The 27,513-nt window shown below is 40.5% G+C and overlaps 1 protein-coding gene across 3 annotated transcripts in view; it reads right to left on the bottom strand.

Moving 5' to 3' along the window:
• Nucleotides 1–27,513, bottom strand: part of USH1C (USH1 protein network component harmonin) — a 99,844-nt gene that overhangs the window by 68,590 nt on the left and 3,741 nt on the right. For 2 of the 3 annotated variants that reach the window (XM_075129351.1, XM_075129350.1), the window contains exons 2-8: nt 22,555–22,622; nt 19,703–19,846; nt 19,233–19,371; nt 5,955–6,063; nt 5,815–5,839; nt 4,957–5,014; nt 3,520–3,623 (exon numbers count right to left, since the gene is read on the bottom strand). In XM_075129351.1, coding sequence (XP_074985452.1) covers nt 3,520–3,623; nt 4,957–5,014; nt 5,815–5,839; nt 5,955–6,063; nt 19,233–19,371; nt 19,703–19,846; nt 22,555–22,622 — 647 coding nt within the window. The remainder of the gene's footprint in view (nt 1–3,519; nt 3,624–4,956; nt 5,015–5,814; nt 5,840–5,954; nt 6,064–19,232; nt 19,372–19,702; nt 19,847–22,554; nt 22,623–27,513) is intronic. The other variant, XM_075129352.1, reaches the window with a different exon arrangement.

Genomic DNA, 27,513 nt, shown 5'->3' with positions numbered 1-27,513 from the left:
AACAAAAAACAAAAGGGGATATATTATTTCATTATGTGATTACGGACATACAAAGATTAAAAAGTTTAGATTCTCCATAATTGGATTTGCTGTTAGTAATTCTGTAAACTAAAGCCATAAACAGCCTTAAAACACGCCGCCTAGCTTGAGCCAATAACATGTTAACATCAGTCATTTATATGCATATGCAGAAACCATCAGTGTTGGAATGCTGTTATAAACAATTAATACATTATAATAATTACTATATTACAGAGAATCTAGGAGACTGCTCTGGCTTCCTCACTACCAGGATCTAGTCAGCATTCCCCCTCCCCCCACCCCGAGACACCAGGGGCACAATGCTGGAGGAGCAGGTAGCCAGTGAATTCCCCACCTTCCTGGGGCAGTGGGACTCAGCCTTTGGGCTTCAGCCCTGGGATGGCAGGGCGGGAGGCTCCAGCTGCGGGGCTTCGAGCACCAGCCTCAGGCTCTGGCTGCACGGCAGCAGGCCCCAGGCTCCAGCCATGCAGCTTTGGGCTCCGTCCACCAGGTGTGGCACTTCAGGCTGCAGCCTCCTGCTGCCTCCCCCGGCCACCTCTCCACCCCCATTGCCCCTGGTCCTCGCTGTCTCCCCTGACCGCCCATCAAGGGCTTAATTTGTCCCCAGCCTTGCCAGGGCTGAGTAAGTCTACTCTGAAAAGTGATACAGTACTTGCATGTTTGTTAATGTCACTTTTCACAACAGACTTACTAGCTAGCAATAAATGAACTACAATGATTTGGACGTGTATATTTGCATATTTATTTGTTTTTCCTAAAACTAATTAAGTACTTTAGAGAGAAGTGTGATAGCGGCCACCAGCAAGAGTTGTTGGCCGCACTCTAAGCCAACCAAATAATTTGTCCTGAGAACCCCTGTCTTAGGGCATCTAAATATCTTTGTAAATCCGGCCCAGAGTTCATGTGGCAGGAGTGTATTTTCATACAGTTATAAACAGAACAGTACAAAGAGCATAAAGTTGTTTTTTCTAAGCCATAAAAAGTCTGACCATAAAACATGAAGTAATATGATATTTTTTTCCTCCTACGCTCCTCTAATGTCTATTACTAATTAGAATATGGCAAGCTGGAGAAATTGCTATATTCAATGTTCTAAACAGTTTTCCCCCCATAAAGTCTGCACTGTTTCCTAAAAACAAATGAACCAAAACCAAACATCCCTTCCACATTTAGTTAATTCATATTAATACGGAATAGCTACTTTATGAATTCAAAGTTAAATATGATAGTATAAAAATTACTTCCGTGCATCATAAAAAGGCTTAATGGGTATTTTATTATAGGTATATGGTACATTTGAGGGAATATGATAAATCATAAATGCTAACATCACATCTACATGGTGGACCTGATTCTCCACTCACAACCAATTTACACTTGGGTAACTCCACTGATTTTAGAATTGCTCCTGATTTACACAAGTACAAATAAGAGAATCATGCCCAGTCAGAATAAACTTTTTTTTTTAAACTCATCCCATCTGTGCAATTGTAACTCCAACAGACCCCAGTCGTCGGTGGGCGGGATAGAACTGGGGACCTCTGGAGCTTAGTGCATGAGCCTCTACCGCAAGAACTAAAAGCCAACTGCCTATTAGCTCAGGCTGTAGAGCAGACTCATTAACCTCTCTCTAAGTGGTCTTGGTGCCACTAGATGGGACAGAACACCACATCCAGAAGGTGTGTGGGTTACACAATGCTTTGCCATATAACCTTATATTATCATTCTTTCTAATTATCTGATTTAAATTTTGTAAATCATACTATCATAGAAAGGGATGGTTCTTTTTAAAATAAATGTTATGTTCTGATTGCAGAATCATTTTGTGTGGGGATAGAAAGATTAACCCCTTTACTGCTGCTACCAGCATTTAAAAAAAAAAATCTATAGATCAAGACATACTATACCACATATGTTCAGCAGCGGCAGTAAATGATCCCCAATAATAAGGTAACTGATTATTCTTAATTTCACAGATGATCCTTGAACAGTTCTTTGTTAGGGTATGTCTACACTATGAGCTGGGGGTGTGACTCCCAGCTCAAGGAGACATACCCACACTAGCTCTGATTGAGCTAGTATGCTACAAATAGGGTAGCTATGAGAGTGTGAGCAGCTCAAGGGATAACTGCCCCAAGTACATTCCCGTCTGAGACCCCAGGCACATACTCGTGGCAGCTAGCCTTTCCTGTGACTTGTGCCACCCTGGCTACACTCTATTTTTAGTGTGCTAGCTCGATCAGAGTGAACGTGAATATTTCTCCTCGAGCTGTGAATCGCACCCCCACCCCAGCTTGAAGTACAGATATACCCTTAAGCATGAAAAAGAGGTCAGCGTATTTATTAAGCTTTTTCTGACCAAAAAAAAAAATCACATTCAGTGCAAGCGCACAAGATCATAGAGAGTATTAAAAGATGTTAAGTATGGCGCCTGTCTGGCTAAGAGCTGGTCTGTACACAAACTTGCACCAAAATAATTATATGAGTTTTAAATCATACTTTTTGTTTTTTCAGTGCAAGTCTAGGGGTAGGAACTCATTTTTGAATAAAAGTGCCCTATTTTGATTTTGCTTAAGTCGATTTAAAAAAAAAAGTGTGAATTAAGACCAACTGAGTAATTTTGGTGCCAAAAGTAGGATGGAGAGATTTGGAAAGAGTGAATAACATTATGAATAAGGCTGTAAGAAAGTTGTGATCTTTTTTTTTTGGTTCAAAAGTTGCAGTCACAGTTTGTTAAAGTTGCAGTTTGGGTACATTCTTCCCAGGATTGCAGCCTGCTTTCCAAAGCAGGGCAGCAGCACAGAAGAGAAGCTTGGTTCTCAAAGACAGATGGAGGGACAACTGGGCCAAATTTGAATGGCAGTGTGACCCTGTGCACCGGGACAACGAAATCAATGGCACTCAGGCACTTTTCAAAATTCCACTAGGCACCTATCTCCATCATTAGGTATATAAATACCCTTTAAAAATATGTAGCCCGTAGACACCTAAATAATGTACCTGCTTTTGAAATTTGGACTTAGGCTCCTAAGTCACTTACATGCTTTTTAAAATTTTACCCTTAGACACATACACTGTCAATAAAAATAAATAATTCTTTTATTTTGATTTATAAGTAACTAAAAGAAAAAAAAGTTCCTATACTATGTTCTAGGTGTCTTTTTGAAATAAGCTGGTCACATTTTCCATTTTGAACATGGTTAAACACAGATCAACAGTTGTTCTTTTGTAGTGACTTAAAGAGGCACTAAATGGAGGTGCAAAATTTGGCAAGTAGACATTTATGCTGCAGTATTAAGTGTTTAAATAACACATTGTACAAAGGTATTCCCACATTTTTGTCAAAATATTAGCTTGTATGTATCTTGTGCTGATACTACACAACTAGGGGTGTAAACAAAGACTGTTCTGCATTTCTCACCCCACAAATTACCAACGTTTCTTGCAAACCATATTAAATGGGACTCATCTACAGACCTGCATCCCATGCCCCTGGAACCAATCAAACTAATGAAGACTTTCTTCTCTTTATTGTCCCTTCCTCCAGATGAAGCGAGTCCAGCAACACTGCCTTCTCCCTCCTATAGCAAAAGAAAGAAGGGGAAAAAGACTGCAGGCGAAATCCTGGCTTCACTGAAGCCAGTAGTAAACTCCCATTGATTTCAATGTGTCTGGATTTCACCCTACATATTTACAGGTTACACTATATAGTCCAAATTCAGCCCCAATGTAAGGAGGAACAAATACATTGACTTCAATGGAGCTGTGCCAGGACTGAATTTGGCTCTTTATTCGAAGAGGATTATCACAACAGTCAAGATCCATCTCAGGAGGAAAGTGGAGAAAAAGTTAAAGCAAGGGCATAAGAGAAAAATGATTCGCTTGTGCATATCATGACAAGAGTTGCCCAAAAGATATTTATTTGAGCTCACAAAAGCTTATGCTCAAATAAATTTGTTAGTCTCTAAGGTGCCACAAGTACTCCTTTTCTTTTTGCAGATACAGACTAACAGGGCTGCTACTCTGAAACCTAAAATATATTGATAGCCCTCATTACCTATTATTTTAAATGGAACCTTCCGTGATGTAAATCTAGGGAAAGACAGTTATGGGCTTTCTTAGCACTGCTGTAACCCATGGATGTCATTCATAGACTTATTTGTTCTTCCATTAGTCTCCCACACTCTAGGAATTTTAACTTCTAACAGAGTCAGGGTATATCAAATAATCTATTAAAAATTACCTCTTGCAAAATAAAGCACTGGCTTGCTGAGTCACCAAACTCAACAGAAGTTATTGAGTCTATTGGTAGAAACATTTCATTTCTATCACACATTTTCTGTATTACCGCTTCTAGAGCTTTTAATTTTCATATCTGTCTGCTAAACTTTAGCAGTCTATTTACCATGTGCTCATCACTAGAGCATCACAGCAAAAATATACAAAAGTCTACATTTTCCAGGAGTAACTAGTGATATTGAGTGTTCAAGCTGAGACCACCTGAGGGGGCTGATTTTCAGAAAGATTGAACATCTGCCTTCTGAAAAAATCAGGCCCCATTAAAAGCCACCTCAATTCAGGTACCCAAAAATGAAGGCACTCAAAACCACAAGTTACTTTTGAAAATGCAGAAGATGCTGTTTAGTTATGTTTTCTAACGATCAACCTCATCCACTCCCATTGAAGTTAATGGAAGCTTTTTCTATTGACTTCAGCAGGAGATGGATAAGACCACATAGGAGCACACTGGTAGGACATTAATAGCTGTTTGTTTCAGATTTCACTTAACAGGTTTTTGTACCATAAAAATAAATGCAATCACTCAAAAGATAAGTACAGGGGGGAAAGGCAAGCTAAATATCGCTAAGTGTTCCCAGAGGGCATATTACTAAAATAAGGTATTAGGTGTCTTACCCCAGAATCTGACACAAACTGATCCACAAATTGCCACTTAAGAGGCTCATCTGGAGAGCTAGAAGTAAAACAAAACTAAAATGGTTAAATATGATGAGGAAAATAGTTTAAAAATGATGAGTATATTGAATGTGGCTTCAATCCAGCCTTGTATTTTGATTCCACACATAAATGTAGGTACTATTGATAAAGAATTATACTGATTTTGTAGTCAAGTACTTAGACGTCTAAAGGACATCAGGTAAACATGCAATAATTTACATCAGTAAAGATGGAGGTAGAGCTGGTAAAAAAAAAACAACCTGTATAATTTAGCAAACTTTTTGAAAAATTATTGGTTTTTGGAAACTTTTTTCGATAGTCAAAAAATCTCAACCAGTTTATACAGCAAGTCAAAACATCCCTCAAAAACCTAAAAGTTTTTTTATCAGAACACCTCAGTTTCCCCCTACCCCCACTGAAATTCAAATTTTCAACAAAAGTCATCATAGACCAATCATGATTTTCAAAACTTCAGACAGCTTTAGACAGAGACTGCTTCTAAAAAACAACCCCTGAAAGTTAGGAAGATGCAAGAACCTTGGAGCATTCTGCTAAGTGAATTTGGTGATGGAATTTGTCTGAGTTCCAGACTGATTCCACTGATAAATAAGCAAGCTTATCTTTCTGCATTAAGACCGCGAATCAGATGAGGCAGTACCCTGCCAAATCAGCCAATGTGTATCATTTTAATCATTGGTAAAGTTGGCCATTATCAACTTTCTAGAATATCAATGATAGATAAGAGATTGCAGAGGAAATGAAGAATCTAATTTGTATGTTGGATATGAAGTTAGGAAAGGGACTGATTGCGTTTACCTTTTGACAGGTATCATGCCGACATCTGCAAGAGAAAAATATGTCAGGTAAATCTTCCTGCAGATTATGAATTAGCTACATGACATTCTCTCTGTCACTGTGGGAATTGTAACAACCCATGTGAATTTTGCATTACTTACGTCTTACTTTTATGGACACTATTTTCTTTGTGCGGATGAGATTTATTACTTCCTCGTGAGTGCATGAAGAGATGGAGTATCCATTTATCCGAACTATCTCATCTCCAATCTTAGAAATAAGAAATAGAAGGAAAATCTGTTATATGATTTGTTTAAAAAAGGAATCAGTGTAGAAAAGTCTCTAAGCAACTTGTGTAAACTGATAATCTCTTTGATGTAGAGGTCTTGTGACTGGGAAAAGAAATGTTTTGGGGGGAGGGATAGCTCAGTGGTTTGAGCATTGGCCTGCTAAACCCAGGGTTGTGAGTTCAATCCTTGAGGGGGACATTTAGGGATCTGGGCCAAAAATTGGGGATTGGCCCTGCTTTGAGCAGGGGGTTGGACTAGATGACCTCCTGAGGTCTCTTCCAACCCTGATATTCTATGATTCTATGATTCTATGGATAGATAGCAGAATCCTTGAATACCTCTAGAATCTCAAGTAAAGTCCAGAGTGAGATTTAACATAAGAATATAAGAACGGTCATATAAGGTCAGACCAAAGGTCTACCTAGCCCAGTATCCTGTCTTCCAACAGGGGCCAATGCCAGGTCCCCCAGAGGGAATGAACAGAACAGTTAATCATCAAGTGATCCATCCCGTCACCCATTCCCAGCTTCTGGCAAACAGAGGCTACCAAGACCATCCCTGTCCATCCTAGCTAATAGCCATTGATAGACCTTATCCTCCAGTGATGAGCTGCCAAAATCTTAACAACGAGTTCCCTCCTCACCCCACGAAGGGGTCGTTGCCCACCCCCACCCCCTGGGACTCCTGCCCCATCCAACCCTCCCGCATTCCTTGACGCCACCCCCCTCCCCTGTCCCCTGACTGTCCCCAGAACCGGGCAGGAGGATCTCGTGGGCCACCGTAGTGGGTGCCCACCCCACCCCTAAGAGCCAGAGGCACCTGCCGTGGGCGAGGTGGGGAGTCCCAGAGGTGCTTACTTGGGGCAGCTCCCAGGAAGCATCCGGCAGGTCCCTCTGGCTCCTAGGGGCGGGGGAGCGGCCACTCCCTCACTGATCACATCAAAAGTGGGGCCTTAGGCGCTGACTCCCTGGGTGCTCCGGGGCTGGAGCACCTACGGGGAAAATTTGGTGGGTGTAGAGCACCCACTGGCAGCTCCCCGCCCCGCTCCCAGCCCCAGCTCACCTCACCTCCGCTCCACCTCCTCCCCTGAACGCACCGCCCTGCTCTGCTTCTCCAGCCCCTCCCCCCGACTTCCCGCGAATCAGCTGTTCGGCAGGAAGCCTGGGGAGGCTGAGAACAGGCGGTGGCTTCGCGCTCAGGCCCAGGGAGGCGGAGCTGAGCTGGGGCGGGGAGCGGTTCCCCTGCGCCCCCCCCCAATTACCTGCTGCGGCATTGGCAGCCCTCCTCGTGCCCCTCCCCCACGCCATAGCTCACCTCCGCCTCCCTGGGCCTGAGTGGGAAGCCGTGGCCTGCTTCTCAGCCTGCCCCAGCTTCCCACACGAACAGCTGATTCGCTGGAAGCCTGGGGGGGACGGAGAAGCAGAGCAGGGCGGCGCGTTCAAGGTAGGGGGTGGAGGCGGAGCGGAGGTGAGCTGGGGCCGGAGGTGGGGCAGGGAGCTGCCGGTGAGTGCTCTGCACCCACCAAATTTTCCCCTTGGGGCTCCAGGGCTGGAGCACCCATGGAGTTGGTGCCTAAGGCGCCACTTTTGGCTGATTAAATTTAGAAGCCCTTTTAGAACTGGTTGTCCCTCGTGAAACAGCCAGTTCTAAAAGGGCTTCTAAATTTAACAACCAGTTCTAGCGAACCGGTGTGAACCTGCTCCAGCTCACCACTGCTATCCTCCATGAACTTATCTCGGTCTTTTTAAAACCCTGTTATAGTCTTGGCCTTCACAACATCCTCTGGCAAGGAGTTCCACAGGTTGATGGTGCATTGTATGAAAAAACACTTCCTTTTGTTTGTTTTAAATTTGCTGCCTATTAATTTCATTTGGTGACCCCTAGTCCCTTGTGTTATGAGGAAGAGTAAATAACACTTCCTTATTTACTTTCTCCACACCAGTTATGATTTTATAGACCTCTATCATACCCCCCTTAGTCATCGATTTCCAAGCTGAAAAGTTCCAGTCATATTAATCTCTCCTCATATGGCAGCCATTCTATACCCCTAGTCATTTGTGTTCCCCTTTTCTGAACCTTTTCCAATTCCAATACATCCTTTCTCAGATGGAGCAACCACATCTGCATGCAATATTCAAGATGTGGGCGTACAATGGATTTATGTAGAGGCAATATGATATTTTTTGTCTTATTATTTATCCCTTTCTTAGTGATTCTCAACATTCTGTTTGTTTTTTTGACGGCCGCTGCACATTGAGAGGATGTTTTCAGAGAACTATCCACAATGACTCAAGATCTCTTTCTTGAGAGGTAATAGCTAATTTAGCCCCCATCATTTTATATGTATAGTTTGGATTATGTTTTCCAATGTGCATTACTTTGCATTTATCAACATTGAATTTCATCTGCCATTTTGTTGCCCAGTCACTCAGTTTTGAGAGTTCCTTTTGTATCTCTTCGCAGTCTGCCTGGGACTTAACTATCTTGAGAGTTTTGTATCATCTGCAAATTGCCACCTCACTGTTCACCCCTTTTTCCAGATCATTTATGAATATGTTGATAGGACTGGTCCCAGTACAGACCCCTGTGGGACACCACTATTTACCTCTCTCCATTCTGAAAACTGACCATTTATACCTACCCTTTGTTTCCTATCTTTTAACCAGTTACCAATCCATTAGAGGACCTTCCCTCTTATCCCATGACAGCTTAATTTGATTAAGAGCCTACTGTGAGGGACCTCATCAAAGGCTTTCTGTTTGTTCTGGATCAATTGAAACAGTTTGTTATCACAAAATTAAAAATATTTTGTTCTGATTTCAACTTTTTATATTATTATGTAAATATAAATATAATAAAATAAATTTCAAAACAAAGTTGTTTTGAATAAAAAAGTCAAAATATCTTATTCTAATAAGGTCAAAACAGAACATTTTAACCTTATTGGAAAACTTCTTTTGCAATATTTTTCAAAACAAAATTTGATCTGAGTCAACATGTCCCCACAAAAAGTTCTGATTTCAGTTAAACAGCATTTTCCAACAGAAAACTATTATGTTGAAAAATATTCAGCCAGCTCTATCACTAATGCAGAGCTATGTGAAAATGATCAATTGCTACTGTATTGCGTCCACCCCTTTCCTGAACTGAAGCAGTCATCAAGTTGTCTTGGCCGTATTGTGGCTATTATGCATTATACTAATTCAAACTGCATCCTTCATCTATTTTTCACTTTTTCACTTTCCTGGATCACCACCCACTTTTTTTGGTTCACAGGTCTCCAGATCCTGCAGAAAGAGTCCTGCACAATTCTCTGCCTTTCTTGCTTATGCATCCAAACATGGGTTTCTCCATGCTTATTCACGTTGAAACTCTGGCCTGATATGGCTAACATCAACCATAATGGGGCGTAAAAATTTTCCTCTGCTTGATTCCAGGACCAATTCTACCCATGGTTCCATTAACACTCTCCCCTTAGGCAACTACAAACTAATCCTCAGTACAGAAGGGCATGCAAGTGACCATCAAGAAATGCTTTTACAACAAACTACCAACATTACTCCCTACTTCCAATGTATTTTGCCTGATCTCTACAAGCAACACAACTAAATTCCTTGGGTCTATTTCTTGTCTGGTCTTCCATGGCTGTCCCCATAAACTGATCTCATATGTATTATTGTTAATAATGACATTTATATAAAATGCGCCATTGAAATCAATGGAGCAGGACGGTGCTCTTACCATCAAAACTTTGTGTGGCGTTTTACAGAGAAGACATACGCACATATGGATTATTGTTTGTAGTGCCACCTATAATTAAGTTTGCTTCACACTTTCCATTTTAAGACCCTGTTTTCAGTTGCATGTAACTTTGACAAACAGCAACTGTTTGAGCCGAAATTTTCCATGCCAGGTGTCTGTCTGAGGCTGACTTTTGTGGTTGAAAGCTTCAGTAAAAATGGTTCAGCTGGTTCAGAGAGCAAAATTAGGGGAAAATATTTTGTTTCGTCAATGTTTAAAACAGTCATACAACTGTGTCATTTAGAAGCTCTTGCATCCCTATGATCTGGAGCAGGTATTGAACTTTGGCAATGGAGCAGGGGGGTTACCCAGATGCTTAGTGGAGGTTTGTCACCCTGATTCCATCTGTTCCAGACATGCTCCATCACAGGGCTGCAGAGACTGAGCAGGACTTTGCCTTCAGTTGTTCTCCCCAGCTGCCTGAGCCTGCAGTGGTACCAGGCCCTGGAACCGAGAGCAGTGTGGAGAAGGCAGCAGCCTGTCTGCAATACAGAGATATAAGGCATTTACAGGTCAGGAAGACAGACAGGTGGGAAGGGTGGGAGGAGCATCATCCATCCTGCACAGTGAATGAGGGAAGGAGCTTGTGGAAAAAATACTATGCAATCCTGTAAATAGAGATTGTATCATAATGCACACACATGAGGAGGCCACATTAAGGTTCCACAGGCAACCTTAACTCTGGCATTTCCTAACTTTTGAAAGCTTGACTTTATACCCTTAGCTTTCTTTTTATTGTAGGGAGATTTTTTTAAAAAAATATTAATAACACAAGTCATTTTATTCAATGGGCCTGATTCTACCACTTTTACTCATACTGAGAATTATTCCTGATTTCTCTGGGAGTAGAGTATGGTACTACTTCCATGCTTACTCATGTTGAAACTCTGGTCTGTTACGGCTATAAAGACTTAACTGCACAACCCTTCCTCTAATGGGTGAGGATATGCTCACCTGTTTTCATTAATGGGACTCCTTGTGTCACTTTATCATGTCTTCCTATGATAGCCTCCATGCAGCAAACAACATTTTATTTTGCCTCTAAAGTGCTGTGCTGTACAATAACAATAGCATACTCTGATAGACTGAGTGTAATTGCCTCAATCGTCTCATTATTGCTTTTTTTAAAACACTGATTGGATGATACAGTAGTGCAACAGAAGAACATAAAAATGAAAACGTCAGTTTCACACATAAAAGTACAGGATTCCTGAGGGAAATAAAGATGTTTTCACACACAGAATGGAAAAAATCCTGTCTGTTCACAACTATTAACTGATGTGCTTGCTCCACCTACTGGGCAAACAAAATCATCATCTAGGGGAAGATAATGGGTGGAATTTTCAAAAGGATCAGAACTGGCTTCATGCTGCTTTCACTGAAGTCAGTGGGAGTTTTCCTACGGGCTTTAATAGGAACAGAGCTAGGTCAGCACTCAGAGCTTTGGAAATCCCATCTGCAATAAAAAAAAAATTAAAATAGATGGAGCCTCCAGTCTGGTCACCTAAATTTTTGCAGGACTACTCACTACATGGTTTCCACTACTGCCTACTTGACCTGTTCTTAAATAATCTGACCCAGATTGCCTGACCCACATTAGGCTTGTGGAGGTATACATGACAGTTTAGCATACATGGCAGATACTCCGCGGCACCATTGCTCGCCACAGATTCAAAGCTATAGAGGGATGGGCCAGGGAGGGATGCCTACGAGATAAATCTGAAGCGAAATTAACTCATGTGGTCTCCTTCACTCTGAAAAATAAAGGAGGCTCTTGGGGAAGCAGTGGCTTGGATTAGCTCTGGCAGCATGACTGCAATGAGGCTGCACTGCTAAGAAGTGCAGCAGGAGGGCTCAGAGATCATGAGAAGGCACAGGGCTTCTGTGCAAAGGGAGCTGGACTTGTGCAGATCCTCTGGAGTCTATGCAGATCCTTTGGGAAGGGGTCTGAGGAATCTTCAGGGAATCACTGGTTGTTTTAGGCAGGTGGGATAGGTGAGTGATCCCTGCCCCCCAGCGGAATGATTCTAGGAAAACTCAGTAATAGAATCTTTGCAAGGTTTTCACTCATCTCAGTCCTGCCTCCCATGGCTATTTCTGTAGGTCAGGGTGATCCATTTAACCATAAACATGGTATTTGAATGTCTTTGGACTTTTGGGTTTATCCCACGTATAATCTTTACAAAATAAACAATTTCCATTTAGAATAAGTTATTTTCCATTGGGTTAAATGGAGCCTTGGTGAGAATCAAGATAAATCAGTCCAAAATAAAAAGAATTCAGGCCTAGTGCTACACAAAATATCCTCACAGCCTTGTGAGCCTTGCAAGTTGCAGAAAACTGTAGTTCATAGAAATCCAGTATATCCAGAGAAAGGATGAACCTAGTGTGATGGAGTGCAATGCCACAGTGAAAAATCTCAGTTCTGTGGTAGCACACTGCAGAGCCACTTAGAGTTTGGTCTGGCCTAAACAGAATTTTTGCACGAGTATCACTCATGTCAATTAGAGGTGCGATTTTTGTTTCAATTGCTCTTGACAGTCCTCTGCCACTTCTGGTTTTGCAGCTCCAGTTCTACTGGTGCATCAAATCCCTGAGGGCCATGCTAGTTTATTTTCCTCCTATTTAGCTGCCATCCCAGGTAAAGGTAGCTAGGAGAGGGGTCCTCCTTGTCTCCAGTTGCATTTTCAGATCTCCAGCCTCTTCACACAATGCACAATATGGGAGTGTTCCTAAGAGAGGGGATGTAGGGCAATAGCTGGGGACTCCCTATATTCTGGCTATTCCTGGCTGCTGGACTGGCCCAAATTAGGGCAACCTTCAGGCTACTTTAATCTGCATTAGGGGTCAAAATGGCCCCTAGCTGCTTCTAGACCAGGAGAGGTGCAAAGGTGATGTAAAGTCACTTCTCCTTGAGCCCTCTGTTGTGCTTAACTCAAGAAGAGGGATAACCTGACCTACTTGTGTTTCAACTCTGATTTACAAGGACCAATTGTAAGGGTGAAAGTCGTTCACTTTCTATGTATATTCTGCCCTTGGTGTCTCTGATCAGATTGTAAACAAAGCTCTGCATTCCCAATTTTGATGATGCTTTTCATGATATAGAGCAGTGGTTCTCAAATTTTTGTATTGGTGACCCTTTCACACAGCAAGCCTCTGAGTATGACCCTCATAAATTAAAAACGGAGGTTTTAATTTAATTTTTATTTAACGGGGGCTTGGAGCTGTCAGCCCCACATATGGCCTGCTCAGGGCTGACAGCCCCATGGAGCCGACAGCTTGTGACCCCCCTGAGGTGCCATGACCCCTAGTTTGAAAACCCCTGACATAAAGGCTTCAAACTGGAATCAGAATCACCAACTCTTTTTTTACATAGACCACAAAATCACCATCTGACTGTAACAATTTTCAGTCACCAGTGGCCGTGGTCAAATCCAAATCAGTGACCTAGAGATTAAAGTCTTCATTATCCCATTACAAATCCCCTTACAAATCCCCTGAGTCAACAAGACCCCATTTTAATTGATTCATGGTCTTAAAACAAAATAAAAAACAATAATGCAGGTGTTTTCACTGAGTTTAAAGTAACAGCCCTGAAAGATATGCTTCAGGAATATATATTTTAGCACCTCCTGATTACTGTACATATTTAACCCAGTTATTAGTTAACATATTAAAAACTTTTCAGTCAATGGAACATTGCTTACACCAATGCTGAAACTGAGCCACTCTCTTTAATAGATAGTATCTAGCCATTCTAATGTACATTATTAGTTAGATAATCTACTCCTGTTAAATCTAATGCTGTGTTAGGAGATGCGTAGGCATATAGTGGCCCTACTTCAGGGTAGTCGTTATGGCCTGGAAAAAGGGGGAATGGCCAAACCACTGCTGTGCTTTGGCTGTTTCATGAATTAAAGTCTTCAAATCAAGATTGGATGTCTTTTAAAAAGATATGCACTAGTCCCTCCACTAGTTACTGGGCTCAATGCAGGAGTGGTGTGTAAATTCCTATAGCCTGGGTTATTCAAAAGGTCAGACCAGACAATCATAATGGTCCCTTCTGACCTTAAAATCTATTAATAGACTCCTATCAAAAAATGCACATTATTCTTAACATTGGTGGAAGTTATGTCTGCACACAGAGAGGAACTATTTAAATACTTTTTGAAAGGGTGAACATATACTGAACGCTGGAAAGACGCCCTCATTTCAGCATTCCTTTACTTTCTTGTGTCATTATATTAGTTTGCTATTTGCTTTTGTTTTAATTCAACTTCCTTCTGATCTATTTTGAATCCTTACATGTTTGAGATCAGTAGCACAGTTTCAGGATACTGAAAGGTTAGTCTACATCTTTATGGGGTTAAGTCACACTCAGGTGAGTCCATACCATCCTAGCCACTGAGGATGTAGAAGCCCTCTACACCAACATTCCACACAAAGATGGACTACAAGCCATCAGGAACGGTATCCCCAATAACATCATGGCAAACCTGGTGGCTGAACTTTGTGACTTTGTCCTCACCCACAACTATTTCACATTTGGGGACAATGTATACCTTCAAGTCAGCAGCACTGCTACCGCATGGCCCCACAGTATGCCAACATTTTTGTGGCTGATTTAGAACAACACTTCCTCAGCTCTCATATCCTAACGCCCCTACTCTACTTGCGCTACCTTGATGACAACATCATCATCTGCACCCATGAAAAAGAAGCCCTTGAGGAATTCTACCAGGATTTCAATGATTTCCAACCCACCATCAACCTCAGCCTGGACCAATCCACACAAGAGATCCACTTCCTGGACACTACAGTGCTAATAAGCAATGGTCACATAAATACCACCCTATACCGGAAACCTACTGACCGCTATACTTACCAACATGCCTCCAGCTTTCATCCAAACCACATCACACGATTCATTGTCTACAGTCAGGCTTAACTGCATTTGCTCCAATCCCTCAGACAGAGACAAACACCTACAAAATCTCTATCAAGCATTCTTAAAACTACAATACCCACCTGCTGAAGTGAAGAAACAGATTGACAGAGCCAGAAGAGGACCCAGAAGTCACCTACTACAGGATGGGCCCAACAAAGAAAGTAACAGAACTCCACTAGCCATCACCTACAGCCCGCAACTAAAACCTCTCCAGCGCATCATCAAGGATCTGCAGCCTATCCTGAAGGACGATCACTCACTCTCACAGACCTTGGGAGACAGGCTAGTCCTTGCTTACAGACAGCCCCCCAACCTGAAGCAAATACGCACCAGCAACCACACACCACACACCAAAAACACTAACCCAGGAACCTATCCTTGCAACAAAGCCCGTTGCCAACTCTGTCCGCATATCTATTCAAGGGACACCATCATAGGGCCTAATCACTTCAGCCACACCATCAGGGGCTTGTTCACTTGCACATCTACCAATGTGATATATACCATGTGCCAGCAATGTCCGTCTGCCATGTACATTGGCCAAACCGGACTGTCTCTATGCAAAAGAATAAATGGACACAAATCAGACATCAAGAATTATAACATTCAAAAACCATTCAGAGAACACTTCAACCTCCCTGGACATTCAATTACAGACCTAAAAGAAGTGGCAATTCTTCAACAAAAATACTTCAAAAGCAGACTCCAACGAGAAACTGCAGAACTGGAATTAATTTTCAAACTGGACACCATCAAATTAGGCTTGAATAAAGACTGGGAGTGGATGGGTCATTACACAAACAAAAAATTATTTCCCCATGCTCATTTGTTAGTCTCTAAGGTGCCACAAGTCCTCCTTTTCTTTTCCCCCTACTGTTACTCACACCTTCTTGTCAACTGTTTGAAATGGGCCATCCTGATTATAACTACAAACGTTTTTTTTCCTCCTGCCCACCTTAAGTGATTTGTCTCGTTAGAGTTGGTATGGCAACTCCCATCTTTTCATGTTCTCTGTGTATATATCTTCCTACTGTATTTTCCACTCCATGCATCTGATGTAGTGGGTGTTAGCCCATGAAAGCTTATGCCCAAATAAATTTGTTAGTCTCTCAGGTGCCACAAGTACGCCTCATTCTTTTTGCTGATGCAGACTAACATGGCTACCACTCTGAAACCAAGGTTCTAGGTTGTCTCAGAATAGCTCTTGCCATTCTAGTAGTAATACTAAAGCCCTGACTTACAAAACCAAGGAAGTTCAGAATTAAGACTGATACCACAATGTTTTTATGTCCCATTGAGCCCAATTATTACGGCATGTAGCATCTCTCATTAAAGAGGTAATGTAATGATGGGATATCTGACCAAGTTTTCAGTTTCCTTCTCTATTACCTTACATCTTGTGTAGTCATTTACAACATGCAAAGTGAGAGTGCCGTGTGTGTAAAATGGAGTGGCAGTATTTTTTCAAGGTGCAAGGCAATGGAGAATTAGGTTGTATAGTGCATCCTATATACTTGTCAACACATCCAATGCATTGTAGAAAAATTCCTAATAAAGGCTGTAACAGCATGAAGTTAGATAATACCTTTATTTTGCCTTTACATTTCAAGAAAGAGAACTTGTGTCATGATTAAAATAAGATAGTCACGCTGACCATTTCAGATTTCTGTTTTTGTATATTTCTTCTCCTTTCATTATTCATACTAATCTCAAAACCTTTCTTTTCAAGAGAATCCTCATAGATATGAGTATCTGAGAAAGCAGCACAAAACAGAGAAGAAACAATAAAACATGAAAAGGATAAATGCTCTTCATTCAGAAAAATCAAAAAGTCATAGAAAAAAGGTCAAAACTTCAAATGTTTCAGTCAAATTCATTGACTATACAAACATTTAGAAATGCAGAAACCACTTCAAGGAATAATCATCATGAGAAATGAATTAGGATAAAAAAAACAGGGGCTAAAACTGATTTTATGATAAAAGATCATTAAACCTTTTCTCAGACTGCATTTTTGGAATAAAAAAGTGTAGAGATTTAGCTAAATAATGCAGATGGGTGAAATTTCAGAAGCAGTTGGCTTTACCATGAGACAGCAATTTAGAACAATGAACAGCCTGTCAATTCTCCTTATTCACTTGGTTTTAGAAAGTGGCTAGTGCTGCCTATTATGGAGGCACCTTAAGCTGATCCTTACCACGTAATATCAACAAACCCAAGCAAGACAGTTAGATTAGCAGCAAAACACCACCTGTTCATATTAATACATATAATTGAAGTCTAATACATTCACAGTAACATATTCAGGGATCTTTTTTTTCTTTATTCACACTTTGTCTGTGTCTGAGAAACAGAAATGGAGTTCTGAACTACTGTGTGCTTGGTACAACCTGGCTCAGAGCTCCTGCGAAGACTCACAAGAGACAATGAATCAATGTGGAATACTAGGGCAGTCAAATATTAGGTGAAGCTATTGCTGCCCTTCCCACTTGCACTTTCACCAAGAAGAATGAATGGGTTGCCTTAACAAGCTTCCATCTTCCAAGAGCACAGCATCTGAGTGCATTTCCGAATCAAGGTTGGCTGAAAACAACCTTACCTAGACTGCATCAAATGACTGGTATTGGTTTGAGACAACTGGTGAATAGGAGACAAGTGATTAGTAGCACTACATGAATGTGTTAGTTCGACAGCTTATATAGTTGCCATTAAGTTCATTACTGTTCAGTCACATTAGTATCTTCCAGATGTGACTGTCCTCTGTCTTGCTTTCCCTGTTCTTGCAATGAATGAAGAGAAGAGTGAGAACACTTCGAATGAACTGACCACAGGTTGAGAATGTGTCAGCTGTCCACTCTCCCCTTTCTGAATGCCTAGAACAGCTCACACGGCTAGCTCCTGAATGATAGATTAAGATCTGCTTCTGGTATTCCTCTTCTAGCAAATTCCTGATGGAGAAGTGAGTTGTTGATTGACCACAGTCCACAACAAGTGTGCCTCAGGCTTGATTCTCTTGGCAAATTTTTCTGCACCAGCCATGAAGGAGAGCTACAAAATTAAGATCTTGGAGCTGAATCACTTTCTCTATATCAGTATATGGGACTAATCTAACAGTGACTCTGGTTTAGTAGATGGATATATATACACACACACGAACATTTGTTTAAAATCTTAAAAAAAAAAAAAAAAAAAAAAAAGTCTCTGGGTGAATTACCTGAATTGGGCAGGCCAATTGTGACTACATGTAGCCTGTGATGCATATGAATCTTCGGGAAAGGGATTGTAAGAAGGTGCACTATTTTATTTTATTCCATTTAAATATCAAATTAAGAAGTACCTAATCTGATTCATTTGGGGCAAATATTAAATATAATCCATAGAAGCCAGCTCGTCCAGCAACTTATTCCCCTCATAATCAAAATTAGCCAGAAAGAATAAATCAGCAACACTCCATCCTACTCACAAACATCTATGCTTACCACACTCCCCTCCAGTTAGATAGTTTAAGCATTCTTATGTCTGATAAAGAGAGGTCCAGCATATGGCTTGATAGACATTTTCATTCACAATTTTCTCTCTTTCACCCAGTTAAGATGTATGTGTGAACAAGGAGGAGGAACAAGAAATGATGCACATTTTTCTACTCTTCATTTGGTATTAGCCCTTTTTTCTTTGTACATCACCACATCCATATTTTTTGTCTTCAAAAGAACTGGTTTTACTGCATTATTTATCCCAGGAATTTATCCACAGAAGAAGCTATTATTATGTGTTTTTACAGTACCTAGTGCACTTGGGTTCTAACCTGATTTGCTTTTCGACATTACCACAATATAAATATTAAACAATAGTAAGATATAAATGAAATTTAAAATTAAAATCTAATTGCATTTAAGAGATTATTTCCCTATTAGGCAAAATTTACATTTTTTAAATGGTTATTCCTGATTTTCATTGTTTATCCTTTATTTTAAGTGTTGTGTCCTACATTTATTAGGCTTTTCGCAACTTGAAAGGTTCTTATGTTTTCCAGTTAGAGAAGATCTTCTGTTGAATGTATTTTACATTTGGATATTGCTGGATATAAAGCGTGAATTCAGGTGCCTCACATAATCCTCCTTTTATGCCATTCTTCAGAACTGGCATATACAATCAAACATGAAAAAGAATTTTTGGTTTACATAATAATAAGGGGTTGGGAGGAAGAGGAAAATATTAATAGCACTGGCTGATTTACCACATTTCATGAATTTGATTAAAAAGGAAAAAAAACTTAAAAGCGTAAATTCCTTAGTGACAGTTACATAAAGAGATTAAAGAACATTTCTGACTGGATTCTTTCCTCAGATCATAATAAGAGGGCTTGTTGCAGCAGTATGACCAAGAATGTGTTTTCTTACCTGAAGCCCAACACTGTCTGCTTGTCCACCTTTAATTAGTTGGGAGATAAAGAGGCCACAAGTAAATTCCAGTCCTCCTCGCACACTTATTCCAAGCCCTTCAGGATGCAAACGATCCAGTCTCACTTCCTTCAGCTTTCTGTAAATGTGGAATGTATCGCAATGAACAACAGTATGACAAGTTGTGACAACTGAAGCTTCATTTTAAGTATTTAAGTTACTGCTTAAAATATTTTCAGTTGTCATGCTTAGACCTGAAAAGAGAATATGTGACTAATATTTTCAACAGACACATTTCAGTCCAAACAATAAATTCAGTCCCCAAAGAACTACATCTAAGACAACTTCAGTGTCTGTGATAGCATGCACAGGATATAGATATTTTATTCATCAAAACGTGGCTGAATAAATTACTTTTCAATCAAGGATTCCTGCTTGTGTTCATGTGACCTACATTGTTCTACATGTACCTTGATCGTTTAGGCGTCAGCTGATCATATTCCACCTGATGTTTTAATGGGATAAGGGGTCGGATGGCGTCAAACAGCGGCAATCTACTTGGTTCATTAATCACAAGCTTTAGGTCCCCTACCAGTACTGGGAGATTCATGGATCTATAAAAATACATTGAGAAAACTGGACTGGGTGATCAAAATACTAACAAGATTATATTTGCTGTTTGTACCTCATACTAAGACTGGATTTTATGAGAGAGAGAGATTTGTTTAAAAGGTTCTTTATGTAGTTCAAGACCAATCATAAGCAAGGGATATGTTTTTCCTGTATCATTTAAAAATAAAACTAGTGTAAAGATATTTTTCTAATTCAAGTAAATTCATGTCCACATAGTCTGTGTAATTCTTTAATCCACAAATGTCTTGTCAATACTGTAAGGAAGACATCTTTAGTTAGCTTTATTCTCAGAAATACCAACAGACCTATGTAAATCTTTGGTCATGACATTCAAAAGCAGGTAAACTTCTTCACCAGGTTTTAGATTTCATTTCAACCCTGAAACTCTGTCCACATTTGCAAACCTTTTTCGTGAACCTGGGCCATGTTGTCAGCAAACTTCTTCTCTCCATGGATTCAGGAGATAGATGTATAGTTGCAATCCGAAAAAGCCACATGGAACTGAGTGGTTGCAGCTAAGTATGTTTGAATTTCCAGCTCATTTGAACTCAAAACAAAGTGAAATTCAGTGGCGGTGAAATCATATAACTCTATCAGAGGTGGGCAAACTATGGCCTGCAGGCCACATCCGGCCCATGGGACCGTCCTGCCCAGCCCCTGAGCCTCGCCCACCTCCCTTCCCCCGCCGGCCCCTCTCCCCTGCAGCCTCAGCGCACCACACCGCCAGTGCTCTGGGCCATCACTCCTGCTGGACAGCGTGGCTGGCTGCGGCGGGGCTGTGAGCTCCTGCTGCTCTGAACAGCATGGTAAGGGGGGTGGGGGTTGGATGGGGCGGAGGTTCGGGAGGGGCAGTCAGGGGACAGGGAACAGGGAGGTTGAATAGGCATAGGAGTCCCGGGGGGGGGGGGGCTGTCAGGGGGCTGGGGTGTGGATAGGGGTCGGGGCAGTCAGGGAACCGGGAGCAGATGGATGAGGCAGAATTTCGGGGGGGGGGCAGCGGTCAGGGGACGGGAGGATAGGATAGGGGGTTGGGTCCCGGGGGTGGTTAGGGGACAAGGAGCAGGGGGGATTGGATGGGTCGGGAGTTCTCAGGGGGGCAGTCAGGGGGTGGGAAGTGGGAGGGGGCAGGGCCAAGCTGTTTGGGGAGGCACAGCCTTCCCTACCCAGCCCTCCATACAGTTTCGCAAGCCCGACGTGGCCCTCGGGCCAAAAAGTTTGCCCACCCCTGAACTATGTAAGACAGTTGGAACCAGCATGAACAGAAAACTGCTTATTTTCGTTGAGTTCCACCTAAGAGTTCTTGTTACTAACTTCATCAATTTTGAGACATAGTCATAGGGCCAGATTATGTTGTCATGTCACACCAGTGTGAATCTGGAACAACTCCATTGGCTTGAATGGAGCACAATAGACAACAGAACTTGGCCCATATCTACCTATTCACTATCAGGTATCTATCATCACAGCATTTAGGTACCCTGCATATTACTTTTCTTGATGTGCATGTAACCCACTAATATTAATAGAAACTAATACACATCATAATAGGATTATATCCCCAAATATTTAAACTTATTTGAAAGGAGTATTCAGAGTGAAACAAATCCTAGCTGTTGGTCACAATATGTATTTGTCTTACTTTTTTTGTTGCCGTACTTCATAATAAATAAAAAAGTTAAGATCATTCAATAAACCTCAATAGTAGCATTTGATATTTTACTTAAAACTCGGTACAATTTCTGAACTTGTGGGGAAAAGTTAATGGTGGAGATATTTGTTAATTTTGTAACTGTAAGGAAGTTTTAAATAATTAACAGCTACTGTTTCATACTGGTTTCACAAGCAACAGGCAATGCTTTATGAATGGAGAAGCAATTAGACAGACCTCAGTGAAACTGAATCGGATATGCAGCTGAGGGCATACAAAACGGTACCTCAGTACAAAGACCACATGGAAATTTGGAAACTTCTACATTTCACTCCATTGAGATGCTATTAATTAAGATATGAATGGAAACTATGTCCATCAGAACCATTCAGCTATGAAGTGTGGAAAAAATATTCTCATCTTCTTTAAGAAACAGTGGCCCAGATGCCGATCTCAGTTGCACTGACGTTAATGCACAGTAATTCCATTGATTTACACAGGTGTAACTGGAATGAATAATTGACCTGATATCTTGTAACTGATGTTTTTGTCATTATGTTATAGAAAAACAAAACGCTGCAACGTGCAGGACAAAGATTTCCAGGTTGAATTTATTCATAGTCTTTCTGCTAAAACAGTCCAAAGTATTTTCGCATGTTGGAGAGATTTATAAAAATAGTGAATCTAAAAATCAAATAAAATAAGCAAACTGACTGGTCAAACAATTTTGCTCTTTCCTATGAAAGATGCTCATGATTTTTTCCTGTTATAAACTATCAAGTTTCCATTTATTTATGTAACTGGTAAGTCATCACAAACAAAATAACTTTATGATCAAACTTAAAACCATGCTCATTTCTTATGTACCGAATTGCAGAAGTATAGGACTTTGTTAAATAAAACTAGGAAGTATTACTTCAGCTAGTTTTCTACAGACTACATTTAGGATTATTGTTTAAATTAGATTTTAGCTGTTTAATCTTTAAATAACAAATGCAGTGGATCTATAACTGCTTTTAAAAGTCTGATGTTAGAGCTTACTGGTGGTACATCCGTAGCACATCATAAAGGTAATCCTTCTCTGCTTCATTGTCAATAAGCAAGTCAACCTGAAAATACAAGAACATCCTTGTAATTCTATGACTAAATAGCTACAAATGTTGAATGTATATGACAGTCACAAATTCCTGAGCAAAGGGACAATGATGTCAATGGGGAAAGTCATCTAATACACAAATAAGATCTCTGAAAGGCAATATTACTTTAGAATTTGAAACCTAAGGCAAGGCTGATTTTTTTTTTTAAACACTGACGGATTTAGTACCATGTCCAAAACCTGTCACCACAGATTTTGAAAGCTAGTATTCCATTTAGTACAGCATGCTGTAATATCACAAGCTTATCTTACCTTATAACGACTGTATTGTTGAATAAATATTTTCAGAAACCTTTTTGGCCATTCATTAATATAGCACATGCTTTCACAACCAGAAACGTCACAATCAAGATAACTATACTATATGTTAAGTGGCTTTAAAGTTCTGATTTTCGCATCTCTCAGATATTGTTAGGTAAACTACCCACTATCCTAGATTCTTCCTCTTGGCTCTGGTACTGTGACAGAGCTGGCTGCTTGCTATTCATTAGTTCCTCACTCTGTAACAGTGCATTCACTTAAACTAGTGTCAGATTACAAGGCTTCCACTTTGCTACCTGCACTAAAATAAAATTTTTAAAAAAGTTCAGATCTGTCACATGCCAATTTCTGTCTTCTGTGAAACCCATGAAAACCCACTGGCCTCCTTTGCAACAGCAGATTACATCACAGAAATTTTGCTTTTAGACAAGATTAATGTTTATGAAAACATAATTTACATCTAAGGTAAAGGAAAAGTTACTGTGACAAAAAGTCCAAGGACAAATGTGAATGTTTAAGCATATTCCTTTTATTCTAGGTTTTCAATATCTTTGCATTACATTTTTAGTTAAATGAATGCTTCACGTTGCATTATAAATCTCTTCTTGTCCTCCAAAACCAACATGATTCCATATATAATTGATTGTCTGGGACTTTTTTCCCCTGCAACAAAACACTTAATGCACAATTAAAAGTTAGACACCTATGCACAGGGCAAGATTGTTTGACTGACAGTATAAATGAGCAAATTGCACCAGTGAACTTCAGAATCCAGGAAAGAAAATGTGTGTAAAAATCTAATAACATGGTCGCACTCATAAGTTGGTGCTATACAATGAGCCAAATTCTCCACCGATCAACTGACCTCCACGGGTTTTCACATTGGGTGTAAATTCAACACAAAATCTGGTACAATGGACCTAAGCACAGCTTCTAACTAAGGTGCCATAGAAGGGTGCTTAAGACTCTTGAGAAATATGTCCAAACCACTAATAAATTCTCCCAACAGACCTCAGACCCAAAACAGCAACCCTTCTCCCTGTCTGACTGGAGGACAGACCCTGTAGAAATGGTACACTACTTACACAATGTACTGTGCATCATGGGTAGGCTTGGAAAGATGGTCAATAAATGTCAATTTCACCGTACACACAAACGGACAAAAATATATTTCCATTGACAATAATAGAAATTTACAGATAGGCAAAGAAAGAAAAATGCTGGTTACTAGAGTTTGATTTAAGGATATTTACTTTATATATTTTGACATGCGATGTTGACAATTTGTGTTTTAACAGTGACAAAGCTTTAACTTTTTGAATCTCAACATCAAATGTCATTAAATAATTATTGTCTGACCCCCGCATTGTCCCACCTCCATAATTTCCCAAAACTGTGAAAATTTAAAATTCATAAGAATTGGGGAAAAAAATCTTTACAAATAAACATTGATATTATCCATCAAAATTATATATATATAAAAAACCAAAACTGAATTCTGCCATGTCTAGTCATGGGGCTGTAGCTGCCATATGTTTAGTTTTAGGTGGAGGTGGCATGTCCCCCTCTCCTCCCAGTTTTCAGCAGTGGGAGGGAAGAACACAAGTGTCTAAATCTTGCTGTTTATTCTAACACAACATCCAGCCTTTTCTCTCTGTCCATTCCACCACAACTCTCATCAAAACCTTCATCATTTCATGACTTGACGATCACTACCTCCTTCTCTCTGGCCTTGACAAAGGCATGCTTGACAAAAAGGTAGTAAGTCCATTCAAAATGCTGCTTCTGGGATCATTTTCTTGGCCTGTTGCTCTGACTGTGTCACACGCCCCCTCCCAATCTACAACCCTCCACTGGCTTCCACTTTTGCACTGCAAACATACGCTGCTTTTTCTTCACCTTTAAGATTTTCATGGCTGGGGTCTGCCCTACCTATTAATGATCCATTCTGGCCTTCGATCTATGAAACTCTACCCATAAACTCTAAACCCTCCCAGCAATACCAGCCTGTAGTGCCTGCTCATCAAATTTTCCCCTCCAACACCTTTGTCCTCTGTCACATACTACCTCTTATGCAAGGAAGAAACTCCCCATAAAAATCTGCACAGCCACACCTGGTATCATCTTTAAAATTCCTCTCTCCTGTGATATCGACAAAACACTTGATTGAAAACTAGGCAGCTCGTGTGCTGCAACTGCAGTGTTTTCCATTCAACATTGCCATTTTCCAGCAGCCTTGTCTCCCCCACTCACTGGATCGTTGTATCCATCTGTTGTCTCTTGTCATTTGCTTATGTTGTAAGCTCGTTGGAACAGCCACTCTTTTGTGACACGTGCACTTTGCCTATCACAATGGGTGCCTGTTAGGGGCTCTTCCCAGAATGGATTTGGCCTAACAACACAAAATATCAGCCTTTTATACCTATCTAATCCTTAAGAAATAAAAACATGGAAGACAATTGAGAGGAGAAACAGGGATATACGGTTCCATAGATTTTAAGGCCAGAAGGATCGTTAATATAATCTACTCTGACTTCCTGCATAACACAGGCAATATAATTTCACCCGGTGATTCCTGCATCAAACCCATAACTTCTGGTTGAGCGACAGCTTTTTATTTTTATTTTTTTAGAAAAATCCAAGACTTCAAGCGATGGAGAATTCACTACATCCATTAGTAAGGTGTTCCAATGGTTAATACCCTCACTCTTAAAAACCTGTTCCTTATTTCTCATCTGAACGTGTCTAGCTTCGCCTTCTGTCCATTGGCTCTTGTTATGCCTTTGTCTGTTAACTTAAAAAGCCCTTGACTGCCAGAAATCTCTTCCCCATGTAGGTATGGGGATCAAGCCACCATCCTAACAGTCTCTTTGATAAGCTAAACAGATTGACCTTTACAGCCTCCCGCTATACATACAGTTTTTTCCGGAATTCAAATAATTCCTTTAGTTCTTTTCTGAATCCTTTCCAATTTGCCAATATTCTTCTTAAAAAGTGGGGACACAACTGGACATGGCATTCCACTAACGGTGTCCCTGATGCTATATAACCAGTGGTAATAATACTTCCCACTTTTCTACTTCTACTAGATAGTCCCCTGTTTAAATGTCCAAGGATAGCACCTGCTCTCTTAAAGCCACCACATTGCATTACAAGCTCATATTCAGCTGGTTACCCACCATGAGCTTTATTCATTTTCTGAGTCACTGCTTTGAAAAATACACTCCCCTAACATGTGACCTAAATTTTTGATTAATTAATTAAACATTAAATAGATTTGAATTAAAACATTTTGATTTTAATTAAACATTAAATAGATTTGCTTTTATTTGCTGCTGTAAAAAAACATTTTATTGCAAACAAAAACAGACGTAAGAAGCAGCAGAAGACAACATCAGCCTAAAAAAAAACTTCTAGGAAAAGATCCCCCACACGCACTTAAGGCTACACTGTCTGGCCATACAGATTTTGCTACATACCGTTTTTAATCTTTTTACTAACGTAATTCCCACACATCATATTTTCACTGATGGTCATGGATTTTGCATGTTCACAAAGAACCTCCTTCTGCTTCAATGGAGAAAGAAACACACTACAAGTTCATCTCCATCAGTACAGTGTTCAACTCAGACTTCCACCACAATCACATAACACACTGCATACTTGTGCACTAGGGTGACCAGATATCCTGATTTTAGAGGGATAGTCCCGCTATTTGGGGCTTTTTTTTATATGGGCTCCTATTACCCCCCACCCCCGTCCCGATTTTTCACACTTGCTATGTGGTCACCCTCTTGTGCACAGATGTCTACCCTGCTTATTTGCGAATGTTGTTGAAATTGTAATTAAAGTTTTCTGTTACATGTGTTGTAAGGGAGATTAGTATGTTTCCTTATCTGTTGGAGGTAAAAGATGTGAAAAATGTATTATGTGAGTGTTAGCTCATGGTGAAGAGATGTCCCATAAATTGACATTTCCTTGCTTTTAAGAACATAAGAATGGCCATACTGGGTCAGACCAAAGCTCCATCTAGCCCAGTATCCTGTCCTCCGACAGCGGCCAGTGCCAGGTGCCCCAGAAGGAATAAACAAAACAGTTAATCATCAAGTGATCCACCCCCTGTTGCCCATTCCCAGTTTGTGGCAAACAGAGGCCAGGGACACCATCCCTGCCCATCCTGGCTAATAGCCATTGATGGACCTATCCTCCATTAATTTATCTAGTTCTTTTTTTAACCCTGTTATGGTCTTGGCCTTCACAACATCCTCTGGCAAAGAGTTCCACAGGTTGACTGTGCGTTGTGTGAAGAAATACTTCCTTTTGTTTGTTTTAAACCTGCTCCCTATTAATTTCATTTCGTGGTCCCTAGTTCTTGTGTTATGAGAAGGAATAAATAACACTTCCTTATTTACTTTCTCCATACCAGCCATGATATTATAGACCTCTATCATATACCCCCTTAGTTGTCTCTATTCCAAGATGAAAAGTTCCAATCTTATTAATCTCTCCTCACATGGAAGCTGTTCCATAGCAACAAAAATTATTAGGGGTCTTTTCTGAACCTTTTTCAATTCCAATACATC

The sequence above is a fragment of the Caretta caretta genome, chromosome 6, assembly GCF_965140235.1.
Source record: "Caretta caretta isolate rCarCar2 chromosome 6, rCarCar1.hap1, whole genome shotgun sequence".
Taxonomy (NCBI): domain Eukaryota; kingdom Metazoa; phylum Chordata; order Testudines; family Cheloniidae; genus Caretta; species Caretta caretta.
The sequence above is the reverse complement of the archived record's forward strand: the minus strand, read 5'-3'. Positions and strand labels throughout refer to the sequence as shown.